At 43.5% G+C, this 14,651-nt stretch overlaps 1 protein-coding gene across 9 annotated transcripts in view; it reads right to left on the bottom strand.

The window, feature by feature from the left end:
• Positions 1–14,648, bottom strand: part of Fbxo25 (F-box protein 25) — a 51,713-nt gene extending 37,065 nt beyond the window's left edge. For 3 of the 9 annotated variants that reach the window (XM_048792830.1, XM_015504662.2, XM_048792831.1), the window contains exons 1-2: positions 8,682–8,705; positions 8,429–8,569 (exon numbers count right to left, since the gene is read on the bottom strand). In XM_048792830.1, the coding sequence (XP_048648787.1) occupies positions 8,429–8,562 (134 nt within the window). In that variant the 5' untranslated portion in view covers positions 8,563–8,569; positions 8,682–8,705. Of the gene's footprint in view, positions 1–8,428; positions 8,570–8,681; positions 8,720–13,453; positions 14,185–14,560 lie in introns of those variants that run through there. The other 6 variants (XM_048792834.1, XM_048792827.1, XM_048792828.1 and 3 more) reach the window with 6 other exon arrangements.
• Between the last annotated feature and the right edge of the window lie 3 nt (positions 14,649–14,651).

The raw sequence follows: 14,651 nt of genomic DNA on the forward strand, positions 1-14,651 counted from the left end.
GGTGGCCACTACAGGTAGTTAGGGAGTGGCTGGAAAAAGTGGGTTGCTGGGGGTGTGCCCTGGAGTTTACATTTTACCCAAGGTGAGAGCTCTCGCTGCTTCCTGATGCAATGTCCCCAGCTGTTTTCCTCCTCCATACACTTCATGGCGCTGTTCTGCCTCACCCAGTCCCTGAGGAATGGAGCTGGCCATCTATGGCCTGACACCTCTGAAACTGTGAGCCCCAAATGTACTTTTGCTCCTTAAAATTGTTTTTTAGGTCTTTTGGTCACAGCAGGAAAACGGCTGACTAAAACACATGTGTAGGCCTCTGGCTTAAGTTTCCCAAGACTCATCCACACTACTTTGGTGCTCAATAAGCACTCCTTGCTACTTCTGGGTAGTCTGCATTATAGAGGTGTTTCCTGTTTGTCATCCATTCATTAGGTGAAGGACAGAGGGTTCTGTCCAACCTCCAGCAATTACCGAATAAAACTGCCATTACTGTTCATATACATATTTTGTGTAAACAGTTTTCATTTGCCTTGGGTAAATGCAGAGGAGTGAGGTTGCTGGGCCATACTGCAGTTTAATTTAATAGCAAACTTCCCAACTGTCCTTCAAAGTGGCTGTGCCATTCACAGTCCACTGTCCTCATAGGAGTCTACCCTGGTCAGCCCTTGTATACTTTGCCGTTGCTGTTCTCCAACTTAGCCCCTTTGATAGGCAGGTGTGTGGTGGTGCCTGTGTGGAAGGTGACGCCTTCCATATCACCAGGAATGAGCAAAGGCCCGCCTGGGCCTGCAACAGTCGTACTACTCTCCACACTTCCTGCCAAACCTCCAGAGGGTCACCGGCAGCCACAGCTAGCGTGGGGACTCCCATAAGCGCCCTGCTTCTCCCCCAATCCCCCTGCCCCCGTACTCTCCAAGGACAAGCAAGTTGAGAGTTGAGCGTGTGATTATTTTTCTCTGCTTGTTTTCCTGGCTTCTTTGCAATTCGCGAATCTCCTTTGGTGAAGCACAGGTTTAGTTCTTTCATCCCATTTTCTCCTGGGTTCTGCTTGTTCTCTTATTATTGAATTTTAAGTGTTTTCTGTATATTCTGAATAATAGTCCTTTGTCAGATATGTGGTTTACAAATATATTCTCTCAGAGAAAACATTCTTGATGAAATGTAAATCACTGATGTTCTTCTTTTCTGGGTTGTGCTTCTGGTGTCATATCTAAATGATCACGCAGACTTTCCCCTGCGCTTCTTACACAAGTTTTATTGCTTTACAATTTACAACTGGCTCTATAACCCATTAATTCTTAGATAAAGTGGGAGCTGTAGGTCAATGTCCATCTTTTTTGCACGTAGATGTCCAGTTCTCCATCACAATTTATTGACAAGGTTATATTTTCTCCATTGAATTGCCTTTGTGCCTCTGTCAAACTCAGCTGACTGCATGCGCATGGCCCTACTTGGGCCCTCTGTGCAGATGCACTGACTGACAGCCTCACACTCAGCAGCGCATCTTAAAATCATGCTCTGTTTTCAGAATTGTTCTGCATTCCAGTCCTCCTTCTTTCTAGTGATGACTCTAGACAAGGGATCTTAATACTGGATCATGGTTCTCTGTTCCCCAGGTTATGACAATAGCCTCCATGTTTTCCCCCTTGAAGCCTGAGTTTCGACTTTCACGGAGCATGCTGTGACCCGCCCACGTCAATGCTGTGGCTGAAGGGGGGTCAGCAGTGAGGGATACCTGAGAGTCCGCCTTTTTCAACTGGACTGCACTAGTCAAAAACACTTCTTCCTTTGCTGATGAATTTGGACACCTGGGTCGAAAACACCCGACCTCACGCTGGAAGATCCTTGTTTTGAACATTGAACTGTCTGTACTCACAGCATTACCATGCTATCTCCATTATTTCCCAAAAGGAAAAAGAAAAATAGACCGATGCTGGAGTGCAACAGCAGACCTTAAGTCTATGAAAGAGTAGCTAACACACTCTGAAAATAGTTTGGCATAACTTAATGGTGCCTGGGCACTCACTCAAGGCCCCACTGTCATAGAAGTAGGGATATTTTCAGCCAAGAAAGAACTCACACATAAACCTGAAGACTTATACAAGAATGTTCACAGCAGCACTATCTGTGAAATCCCACTGAAAGCAAGCAGGTGCCCATCCCTAATAGAACGAGCGTGGCAGCAAGTTCCCTCGGCTGTAGGATAAATCTTGCCAACAACCACCATCCAACAGAGGCGAGACACTGCAGAATCCATCAGATGAAACCACACTACAGTGTTTAGACATACATCACTAGATGCTCAACTGTAAAAAAGCAAGAATGGGGTGGCTTTTGGGACAGTGGGCACATCTTTGATTATGCTAGTTACTCTGACACATTCTCTATGACATATCACTGAATTAGAACTCTTGCTTTGTACACGTTCTCTGTATGCTACATTTCACTAAAATAAAAGGTGAATGAGGAAAGGGGAGGAGAGAAAATCTAGAAATTTGGGTATTGGAAATTCTAAGGCCTTTTTAATGCCATACCTCAAATAAGAGATGAGCGTTTTGAATTAAAATATGGATACACGAAACAGAAAACAAAATGAGAAAGAATGCCTTAGAATAGATGCTGATAAAATCATGGGAGCTGATGAACATGCCAAGCTTCAAGAATGAACTAAGGCCTGAGCCTGTCTGGGCAACCCAGCTTCAGATCAGGGGACTAAGCCAGGCCCTGTCTCCATGACCAGGGTCCGCTGATTGCTCACACAAACAACCTGCATAAAGCAAGTGGGCAGCTTTCATCCGCAGATACCACCCCGCAGATGCAATTCAGGCCTCAATGCACAGCCTGGTGATCTGCACTGGAGGAGGATGCTTGCTCTTGGGCCCTATAGGCCCAGCATGACCATGCTACCTGTGGCCAGCAGGACACCAGTGATAATTCAATTCAACATAAAAATAGTAACTCGGCCCTCTATTTTTGGAAGATAAATCAGTCAGCAACCAAAACAAAATCAATTTTGATGGCTAGTCTTGGTTTCTGCTGGACTCGGTCACCTCCATGTATATTTAAAGTTCTATGACATGTCTCCACACTTATCTAGACTCTAGAACCCTGATTTTATCAGCATCTATTGCAGCTCAAGTTGTGATGGGAATGCTGTGCTCAGATAAAAAAAAAAAAATCAAAACATGTAAACAAAGTATATTCACACCAATTTGTGTCTTTATACATATACTTTGGATAATAATGATCATCACATTCCACCATCATTTATAACCCCATGCCCCCTTCCTTCCCCCCCAACACCTCTGCCCTATCTAGAGTTTGTCTATTCTTCCCATGCTCCCTCTATCTGAATATACTTTGTATACAACCAGAGATATGAAAAATTGTGTTCTATATGTGTCATAAGAATTGTAATGCATTCTGCTGTCATATATAAATTAAAACAACAACAACAAAACAACACGTAGACACACATCAGAAGTATGCATAGCCTACTTAGAGAACCAACAGTAAGGAAAGGAGAGCCAGCAACGTGGCCACCCTATATGTGCCAGTGAAGCAGCAGCCCCAGGAGCAAAGGTGCAAAGGCTGCTCACCCTGCAGATGAAGGAAAACGAGCCAGCCAGGGGCGGGACGGGTTTCCATCACTCCTCTACAATCCGCCCCTTGTGCAGAGGGGCAACTACTCTAATAGACAAAAAATCTTGCTGTAAGTAGGTTCTCCTTTTGTATACATCAGTTTGGATTAGGTTTTTCTCACTTAAAGGTAAGAACCTAGGTCATCTGCCAAGTCTTCAAGCTCTGACCTATCTATACATGCTCGGTCACCTACATGTATACTTAAAGTTCTAGTATTGCCACATTACCTGCAAAATTTTGTATACTACTATTGAAAGTATAAACTGGTATAATTCTATTAGGAACTTACACTTTGTAAATATCATACAAGTATGCAAAGGGATACACACAGGTAACTGAAGCTACCAGTCAGAAATAATGACAAACAGAAATAACTAAAATGTGATTAGTAGAAGCTTGGGTAAACAAGACATGCTATATCTAAACAATGAAACGTGGTCATTATAAAGAATGAGGCAAACCAACATGTGCTGATGTGGCACAACTTCCAAGAAGTGAAAAGTGGGGGAAAGGACGATGGCTTACGGAGCCACGCAGTGAAGGCCATGTGACGTGTGGCCCATCCAAGCTGCTCAGGCAGACCCTGGGCCTGTACCAGAAGTTCCTCAAGTCAGTGGGACTCATCCTTCCAGCTATGCAGCCAAAGGCCATCCTCCTCACTCCTTTAGACTACACTCTACGCATCCTACCTGCCTGTGAGTCCTACAAAATCCCAACAGGATCTGAACCCTTCATAATCCCACCTCTTCCTCTCCAAGCCATCATCTGGCTACCTGTGGGCAGGCAGAGCAGGAGCTGAGGGAGAATGGGGAGGACTCTGTGCCTCCTCTTCTATGCTTTTGAGATTACATAATTTTTCTGTTTTGTTCATTTACAATGAGCAGATATTGCTTTATAAATGAAAAAACCCACAAATCTGGGGATAAAATAGTAAAATGAAGTTGGAGAAGAGAATGTGCAATCCAAAGAAAATCACTTACTAAAAGAAATGACCTGCTTATGTAACATGTGCGAAACCCTGGGTTCAATTCTTAGGACCACACCCACACACAACCTGTCCCCTGTATGTACACACACACACACACACACACACACACACGGCAGCAATACTGCCTAGAATGCTATTTGCTGAGTGTGATATACAAACAAATATTTTACATCATTTACTTACATTTTGCTTTCTAGTCACCAAAGAAAACATGTAAGAAAGGTCAGGTGGGTTTTACAAACCTGTAACAACAGTGTAAAGATCCCTGGGGGACTGTGCTTGACAGCAGGGGCATTTATGCATGAGGACATAGGATGGCTGGGGGTCCAGTTCCTACTGCCCATGAATTCCCACCCCATGAATTCCCACAGATGCTTTTATAGTGTTCAGCTATCTCCAGAACTATGGCTGAAGGCAATTTTGGTGGAGCTCTAAATTCACAATAACCCCCATGACTATGCCTACAGAGAACAAAGTAACCATGATAAACCTTAAACATTTGAGTTTGAATAAGATAAAATAGAATGTTTAACAAGTTTTAAACAAACAACAAAAAAAATGTGCTAAGAGTTAACATGTTGAGGCAAAGGGCAAGTCCCAGAGTACTAGGTGGAGCCCGGGTGGGATGCATCAGTCCACAGGGCAGCAAGGCCTCTGCACGTCCCCAGCAGTGCCCTTAGTGAGGAGATCCTGGAGATCTGCTGAGTGGGGAGAAGTTCTGAGACACACCCCTGCAGTGCTTCCTGCACACAGATCATGCCATACCTACCAGCAATGGCAATCATGCGATGAAGAGCAGGAGCTAACACCTTAATATGCTTCATCCCATTGGCCTGCAACCCTCGTGCTTTGCTGACTCTGCCAGTGGCATACACAGTCCCTGCCTGGTGAGAGCCCACCAGTTCCAACTGGGCTGGGCCACTGGATCAGGCTGCCTGTCCCCTCCCACACTTGTATACCACCTGCTGCCTCATCCTGCATCTGTGGCTTAAAGGGGTGCAAGGTGAGCCCCTGTGCTTCACGCTGCGCTCTGTAGAAAGACGTTTCCTAAGTTCTAATGAACAACATCTACGCAATGAAGAACCAAGCATTCAGAAGAGGGCTTAACTCTGTCTATCATCAATGACCTGGGCAGTATCACAAATGTCACCTGAAAGAGCACCTTAAGCAAAGGTCTGGAGCAGGAGCTGAATCAATGCATCCTTTTTTATCCATTTTTCTCAGAATTTTCAATCTTAAAATGAGATGAGAATAAACAGGGGACAGTTAAAGGTCTATTTTTAATGCCCATTACAAACAAAAAAAATATTAACAAAGTTAGGATCTTAATCACTTAGGCCATTTTTTACTATAACGGTTCTAGCTTTAGAATGCTCACTCCACACCAAAGAATTAAAAGGGCTGTTTCCCAAACACACATGGAGGGAGAGGAGCTGTTTTATGGAGCCACTCACACTGGGGTTGTTTAGAGCTTCATCTTAGTTACAACTGAGGTTGAAAGTTAGCAGCTTTTTCCTTCCAGGGAAGCAGGAAGCACTAGAATCCTTCTGCAGTCCTGGTCACACCCAGAGCCCCACAAGTCTGGCTGTGAGTTCTGGTGGACAGACAGGGAAGAAAGGCAGAGTGGGAAGGAGAAGGTCTGAGGCTTCTGAGGCAACTGGAGTGGTAGGGGAGAGAGAGCACAGCCCTTCCACGCTGTCCACGGCAGCAGCCGGGCTGCTGTGGAAGCCCTCTCTCCAACTGCAGACACATGGCCTCTTTGCCCGAAGCAGAGGCACATCTTCAGTGCGCCAAGGAATTAAACACATCTGCAAGTAAGTTTGAGAGGGTGGGAGAGTGGTAAGTGTGCTGGGAAGCAAGGGAAGGGAAGGGGCCCAGAGAGCTACCAGCACGTTTGGATTGAATTCTCCAATCCTATGTGTACGTAAGAAAGTCAATTGGGGCTGAGCACTTGCCTACCCTCATGTGTGAGGCACTGAGTTTGACCCTAACGCTGCATAAAAATAAACAAATAAAACGAAGGCATGCTGTCCATACACAACTACAAAAACAAATTAAGAAAAGTCAATTCTCAGACACTAAAAACATGTTTGGGATGATAGGGAAAAGAATACATAGGAAAAAAAAAAAAACAAGAATTGGGCAAATCCTTTAATACAGAACTCGCGGAACATGGGTTTTCAGTGATGGCTTTTTAAAAAAAAATGTATATTTTTTCGTTGTAGATAAACACACAGTATCTTTATTTATTTTTATGTGGTGCTGAGAATTGAACCCAGTGCCTCATGCATGTGAGCCAAACACTTTACCACTGAGCTATAGCCCTGGTACTCAGTGATAGCTTTTTTAAAACTGAATTTTGTGACCTGTTTCCCTATCCTAGAACTGTGAGTTGAGGAATCTCTATGCTTAACAGTGACCATCTGGAAGAAATGAGACACCCAACATTTCTAGATATATTTAACCAACTTTAAACTTAAATAACTCGCTATAAAAACTGTAAGACAGGGCTGGAGTTGTGGCTCAGAGGTAGAGCGCTCATCTACCATGCATAAGGCACTGGGTTTGATCCTCAGCACCACATAAAAATAAAATAAAGATATTGTGTCCACCTATAACTAAAAAATAAATAATAAAAAACCGTAAGACAATAAAAAACCACCCAAGAAATTTGCAATTGTCTAAAATTAATCATCTAATACCAATAGCACAGATAATTGCCAATTTAAATAGATTTTCCAACCTTCAGTATTAATAAAACACAGAATGGCAGAGAAACGCCACAACATAAACTCATTAATGAGTATTATGTATTACCTTCACTATAACTGAAGTATAAGATTAATTCCTGCTTCAAATATGCAAAAACCAGTCTCTGGCCTAAAACTACTAAACTTAAACAGAGGGACCATCACACACACAAATAATAGAATGCAAATGCCAAATAAGAACCCACACTAAAATCAAAGCCTAGACCCAGGCGCTCCAGAGGACAAGGGCTCATGACTTTCCCAAGCCTCCACATTCTCAACAGCTTGTATCAGGGACTGCTAGGGATGACTCCAGGGCCATCTACCTGTTCCCATACCCATGTCATCTAACAATTCTACCAGGACAAATGGCCTCACAGCAGACCAACTGCAACCCCAGCGTCCCCGCAACTCATGCTCTAGTCAGTGAGGTGCAGGCAGCGGCGATCCAGGTAATCAAGGGCTATGTATGCCATAAAGTGCAGGAGTGTGTCCCATCCACCACCAGCTGGAAGCAGATGTAGCAGGCAGTACTGCCCCTGGCACTGAGCAGGTCAGACACAGTGGGTAACACACCCTCTGGATCCCTGCAGATGGGCCTGAACTCCAGGATAGGAAAGCAAAAGAGAGAATGCCACTCAGCCCCTGGTGATGTCATGAGCAAAGTCACTGCATCAACTCAAGTTGCCAGACAGAAAAAAGACTTCTTTCTTGTGCAAGCCACTATTGCCACATCCTCAACACTGGCTGCAACCTGTGCCTTTACTTTCCTCAGATCCTCAGCTATACTGTAAGGTTAAAATGATTTCTTTCTCTCAGACTATCATGAGGATTAAATGTTATAAATAGTAAGAAAAAGGAGCATCCATGTGTGGAAATCAGGCTAACTGCCAAGCTCATTCTTTAGCTAAATAAGTCATTTCCTCACATCAGCCTCCAAGAGTGGACAATTCTCAGCAAGATGACAAGTTACAGAGCTCTGTGGTGACCTGAAAAGCAAGTACAGCCATAAAGGTAAAGAGGCAGCAGCCTGACTCTGCCGGCCGTGACTCACACGCCATGGCTGAGACTACACTGGCTGCTTTCTCTTCCCAGCTCCGGATTGCAGGACTCGCATCTCTTCCAGCCATCTTCAGTTTTAATCCAACTCCACCCAGGGGATCTCCAGTCCTGACCCAGAAATGGCATAGTTCTCCTGTAAAACAAAAAATCAATTTGCATTAAAAGTATAAATATATATGAATAAGTAATTAAAGTTTCATTTAGAAAATTTGTTCACTGATTTTAAAGAACAAAATACTTATCACCTAAATGTTGGCAGGTCATCGGGGATGAGACAACGAGGACAGCACAGCACCTTGGGGGCTCTACAATGATAACGGTGGAGCATAACAGGTGGGTTTTCCAGCTCTGAGGTAACAGAGGCTTACACCCGAAGCAGCAGCAAGAGTCAAGGATGTCATTTCAAACCATGCACTCACTGCAATCAGAGGCAACACAGCCCGAAAGTCCTCACGTCCATCTCCTCCAGGTGGATCAGTTTGGGTGAGCTTGGCATAGAAGGTGGGAGTGGGGAGTTGCCAGAGTGAGAACAAGGGGTCGGGATGGCCAGATGAGGCCAAGGAGCTGGGCTTCACTCTGAGAGCAAGGAGGAACAAGACAGGGACTGACACATACGTGGTTCAAGTAACTCGATGGATCCTGAGCTGAAGAGGGCTCCGGTGTGTGCTATGACAGCAGTGGGAGGTGGAGAGGAGACCTCTGAGTGCTGGCCTTCAGAGGAAGGAAAGAAAGAGACTACAGCAACACTGAGGGGGCAGAGTCAGCAGCACCCGAGGATGGGTGGCCACGTGGGGAAAGAGCCAAAGATGACGTCCAGATTCTGACTGCTGAATGAGGTCACGAGAGACAGCAGGCTGGGGAGGGGAGGATGGAGCTAAGACACTGACCTCAGTTTCAGACATGCTGTTAACTAGAATCTAGAAATAAAAATTATAACTTATATTACTACTTCTAAGAAGCTTACAATTTGATGAGAGTGAGATCTGGAATACCGGCTACGTCACTGACTGGAATTCCCTTTCTGGTAATCAGTGGTTTTCAAATACTGCTATGCATTAACATCAGTTTGTGAAGTGCTTGGTCCCTCTCAGACCAATTAAGTATGAGTACCTAGGGGGGAAGGCTAGGAGTGAGTAGCTTTTAAAGGTACAGGGGTGATTCTCTGCACAGACAGGGCTAGGAACTGGGGATTTGAAATGTTACCTCCCCACAAAGGCTTCCCCGACCACTCGGGAAAACTTCTCCCCACCTCACAGGTCTCAGCATTGCCTGGTGTCTACATCCCAACAAGGGCTGTCTAAAATTACTCATGTATTTATTTTCCTAAAAGCGAATGAGGTCTTTTTCAGTTCTGTATCCCAATTACCCTGAACAATGCCAGGCACATGGCAAGAGTTCAAATATCTATTTACTGAATTAATTAATTAATAGACCAGAAAAAAAAAGTTAGGTTAGAGAGAAATATAGGAAAATTACCAGCATTCAGAGCAATTGAAGTCATGGAAATAACATCGTAGAGTAGGCAGTGTAGAAATCAAGACCACCAAGGAGAGAACTCAAGAAACACCAACAGGTGAGGGACAGTGGCTTGAGATGAGTCAAGAGAGAAACTCAAGGAAGAGTCGGGGGATTGGGAAAGGCGGAAAGCTAAGAGAAGCATGCATTTTAAGAAAGACATGTTTGACGGAGAGGAAAAACACTGTAAAGAAGCCAACACAGTAGATGTTCAAAAGCAGACATATTTTAGTTTAGCTACACCAGGAAGCCAAAGACTTACACAAAATTCATTTCAGCTGAGCAGCATCTATGAATCTTGTATCCAAAGTAGATTGGCAAGGGCTGGGGTGCAGCATTTGACTAGTACTCATGAGGCCCTGTGTTTGATTCCCCAACACTGGAAAACACATACACACACACACACACACACACACACACACACACAACCAAAAATCAAAGTAGGCTTGGAGCATTTCACGACATAGCATATTATATCAGAGAGAGTTCTTGAAAGACTGAGTCCAAACTACATGTAGTGTAACTAACAATCCAGGCTATCAAATGGGCATTTATGCTAACTTAGAAGACACAAAAGAATTAGTAAGGAAATTACATAAACATCACCATTATCCCTGGGTCAACTCCAAGCACCCAATTCCTGTACTGGTATAAAATATGCATTTAAATAATTCTTCCTTACGAGAGGATCATGAAACCTTGCTAAGATAATTTATAGCCTGGACACACCCTTTTCAGGCATATATTGATTGAATTCTTGCTTTAGAAGATCATTTTAAAACATTCTTTAAATCTCAGCACCACTGTGGTAAGCCTTGTCTTACAGATCTGCTTCATAGCTATGGATCATTCCAAATGTGAAGGCCACCATTCATGTCCAATCAATCCAGAGTTATCTTATGATCCACAATATATCTATATTGAGATATGGGCCAGAGGACACCCCCCAAGAGATGGAAGGGCCCTGAAGAAGGAATGTCTACTTTACATGACAACTTCAGTATCATCAAATGTACACTACAAAAACAAAGCTGTTTGACAATCTCTGAAAACTCCCAAAGTACCTCTCAATATCACAATGGAACCATGGATTCAAAAGAAAATCCGGTGGTGACCCTGAAATAACCATAAAAAGGGTCACTTCATGACAAACACTTGTCACTCACTAAATATTATAGTAATGGGTGTCCATGCCCTTAAGGTGTACCATGCAACTGAGGAACTAAAAAAACAAAAACAAAAACTATATTCACACAAAACAACAACAACAACAAAAACCCAAAGCATACATATGTAACATCAAGCATGTGTTTACCTGTATATCCAGGAGATCTTATAACATGGAAAACAAAGAAATGGTAAAGAGGGAACAACTAAAAGAAATTTAACCATGTAAAATAGTAGTGACTACGGAAGGAAGGTCAGCCAGGAAGGTTCCAGGGAGGACATGGGCTTAGCCTTCAAGCCTGGTCAATTTCATATGAATGGAGAGGCAAGGAAAGAAGTATCAGTCACAGGGATGGTGAGGGGAAACTTAAGATCAGGATACATGTGACACAACTGAGACAAATTCAGAGGGTCAAAAGACTCTGGGTAACTATGTTTTTGAGCAATGTGTCAAGGTGAACAGTGTTGTTAAAAGAATGATACCCCCCTAGGGCTTAGATCTAAACAGATCTAAGGATAGATCTATATGGAGAAGGAAGACAGGTAAAAGATAGATAGTATAGATCTAAATGGAGAAAGCAGACAGGCAAAAGAGCTCCACAGGCATCAGACTCTTATCAGTGTCCTGTGCAGACCTGTGTCCTCAGCTAACAAATTTCCTTAAAGTTAACCTGTGTAGGCTATGCCTGTTCCCCAATGAGCACACTTATTTTCTGGCTTCAAAAAATGACTATAACATTTATGTAAACAGCCAGTGTTGGCTGGGGATGTGGCACAGTGTTAGAGCATTGACTGGCACGTGTGAGGCCCTGGGTGCTAACTCTAGCAAAACACACAAACAGCCAGTGTGGTGTGTCCAATAAAATAACCTTTTTAAAAACACCTCTACCCATATTACAATTTTGATTATAACAACTTGGGAAGAAATTAATATGATTTGGAGTGAATTTTTCAGCAGTTAAGTGATTCTTTCCTTCCTTCCTGTTTTGGATTGGCCAGTAGTGCAATGAAGCTAATGGACCATGGGAAATAAACAAGCCCATGCCCCAGATTTTTCAACAGAGAAAAAAATTAACTCTTCAGCAGGTGTGTGTATTTCATAAATTTGTAATGGTAAAATCTCTGGATTATCCTGAGCTTTATTTTAAATTTATATAGTTTAAGGACTAAACAGATTTTTTTTTTTTTTTAAAAAGTAACAAATAAGTAGGTCACTGGGAAATGCAAAAAAGAGAAGTTGCAATTTAAGAGGCCCACATCTCAAGTTTTCAAAAATACTCCCAATCTGAGCAACTGATTTTACAAATCAGAAAACAAGCTACTTAATTTTTAGAATGATACCCTACAACTTTGTTCAGGAATTTATCTGTACAGCTAAAAAATGTGAATTGCTAGAGCTTCACAAGTTTATTTTAATTAAAATTACCTTTGAGAATTTGCAAATACAAAAATTAAAACTGGAAATTATTTCTGAAAATTAATACAAAATAAAAGAGTGACTATTCAGAGTCTACTCAGTTGTATACAAGTCTACAAAGCTTGTATAACATGCAATCTTTAAGCACATCTTATGCTAACTATGTCAGAGAGCATATGGGGCTGAACTATTTTAAACCTCCTGTTTAATATGGCAGGACATGAGAGTGGAGTACTGCAGAACAGGACTTTATGAAATACATTTCTCAGTGGAAATTCCTGGCATGAAAGAATCTGAACCAAGAAATGTCTTTTCTTCTATAAGCATAGGTTTTCCTAACTGATAAGACTAGTGATGATAACATTTACCAGAGATTAGTATGGGGTAGACATCAATCTAAACAATTTACAGGCATTAGCTCATTTAGTTGTCATACTACCCAACAAGATAGGAAATGTCATTCTCACTTTACAGGTTTAGTTCTCTTCTGTATATGAGAACACCAAGGCAAAGAGTTTGGGGGAACAGGATTCAAAATTAGGGGCTCTAGCTCTAGAATGCATGCTCTCAGCCACTATGTTTATAAAAGCAGTTCCTGAAAACCTTAGTAAAAGATGCCATATATTTACAAGAATTTTTTTTTAACTTATGTGACACGTCACCAACATGATCTAAAGTAATGATTCATTTAAATGTAACAGTACTAAGACAAGGAAAACAAAACCCTAATACATTTTAACAAGCCACATGTGTCTCCTTATTTAAGCTAGATGAAAATAGTACTTAATGCAACTATTAAGTGGGGCTTTAAAAACAATAAGAACTGTTAAGCAAGAGCTATAATAGTATACACAATAAACAAAATAGCAAGGCAGTTGCTATTCAAATTCAGAAAAAGAAGTTAGTATAGGAACTTACTTTCCCCCTTCTTATTTTTCATTGTTCTGAAATAAGAAGGAATAACTGGTCTTCAATTTGATAAGCATTCTATTTTTCTTCATTGCGTTTTCTTATGATGTTTCCAAATAAGATCAAACAATTTTGGGTCAAACGTTGGTTTGTAAGTGTGAACAAATTTGATTCGGAGAGTACATCAAAACATTGCAAATTAGAGGCTGAGAGTCAAAAGTGGGATTCACTCCAACAAGGTCTGAAAGATAATTACTGATGCTTCACGGAAAAGGAGGGGAAAAGCGGTATGAAAGAGAAATCAGGTCTTTTCTGATTAGATAGTAAAAGAACTGGGAACAGGCAAAAAGAGAGAACTTCATTGAAGACAGTTCTTCAGACTCCTAGTTCAAGGTGAGTCTGAATAGGCCCTGGGATAGAGATGGAATCCAAGTGAAGAAAGGCCAAAATGAGCTGTGAAGGGAAGGATACACAATTCTCAAGTACCACCTGCAAGAAAAAAAGTAGGCAGGTACACAGTGGCGTGAAGGAGAACGGGGTCATTCCCAGGCATATGTCACAGAGAAGGTGCACAGGAACTCAAGAGATCAGGGAGAGGCCTAGGTTTGCAGAGCAGCTCTCTCTGGGTCCAGGGGGAGGCAGACAAAGCAAGGACCGGCAGAGGACGCCTTGGAGCTAGGTGGGGACTAGGTGAGCACCTATGGCAGGTCAACCGAGGGCAGGCCCAGCAGTGCACCGCCCTACCGGCGGCCAAGGGCCTGGTCCCACCTGGCGATCCCTCCCCACCTGAAGGTCCCCTTGTCACTGGCGGACCCCACGACTTCTCCCCACCTGGCGATGCCCTCCCCACTGATGGGCCCCACAGCTCCGGTCCCACCTGGCGATCCCCTCCCCACTGGCGATCCCCAAGGTTCCGGTCCCACCTGGCGGTCCCCTCCCCACTGCGGGCCCCAGGCTCAGTCCCACCTGGCGGTCCTCTCCCTCCTAGCGGTCCTCTGCCGACTGGCGGGCCCATGGCCCCTGCCTACCCGGCGATCCCCTCCCCACTGGCGGGCCTACGACTTCTCCATACCTGGCCACCCCCTCCCCGCTGGCAGACCCCGGCCCCTAGCCCACCTGTGGTCCTCTCCGCACTTGCCTGGCCTCACCCGACGCGACAGCCTCAGTGCGCACCGACTGCGTCGCACCCGNAGCCAGGGAACTGCCG

The sequence above is a fragment of the Marmota marmota genome, unplaced genomic scaffold (genome assembly GCF_001458135.2).
Source record: "Marmota marmota marmota unplaced genomic scaffold, marMar, whole genome shotgun sequence".
In the NCBI taxonomy this organism is placed as follows: domain Eukaryota; kingdom Metazoa; phylum Chordata; class Mammalia; order Rodentia; family Sciuridae; genus Marmota; species Marmota marmota.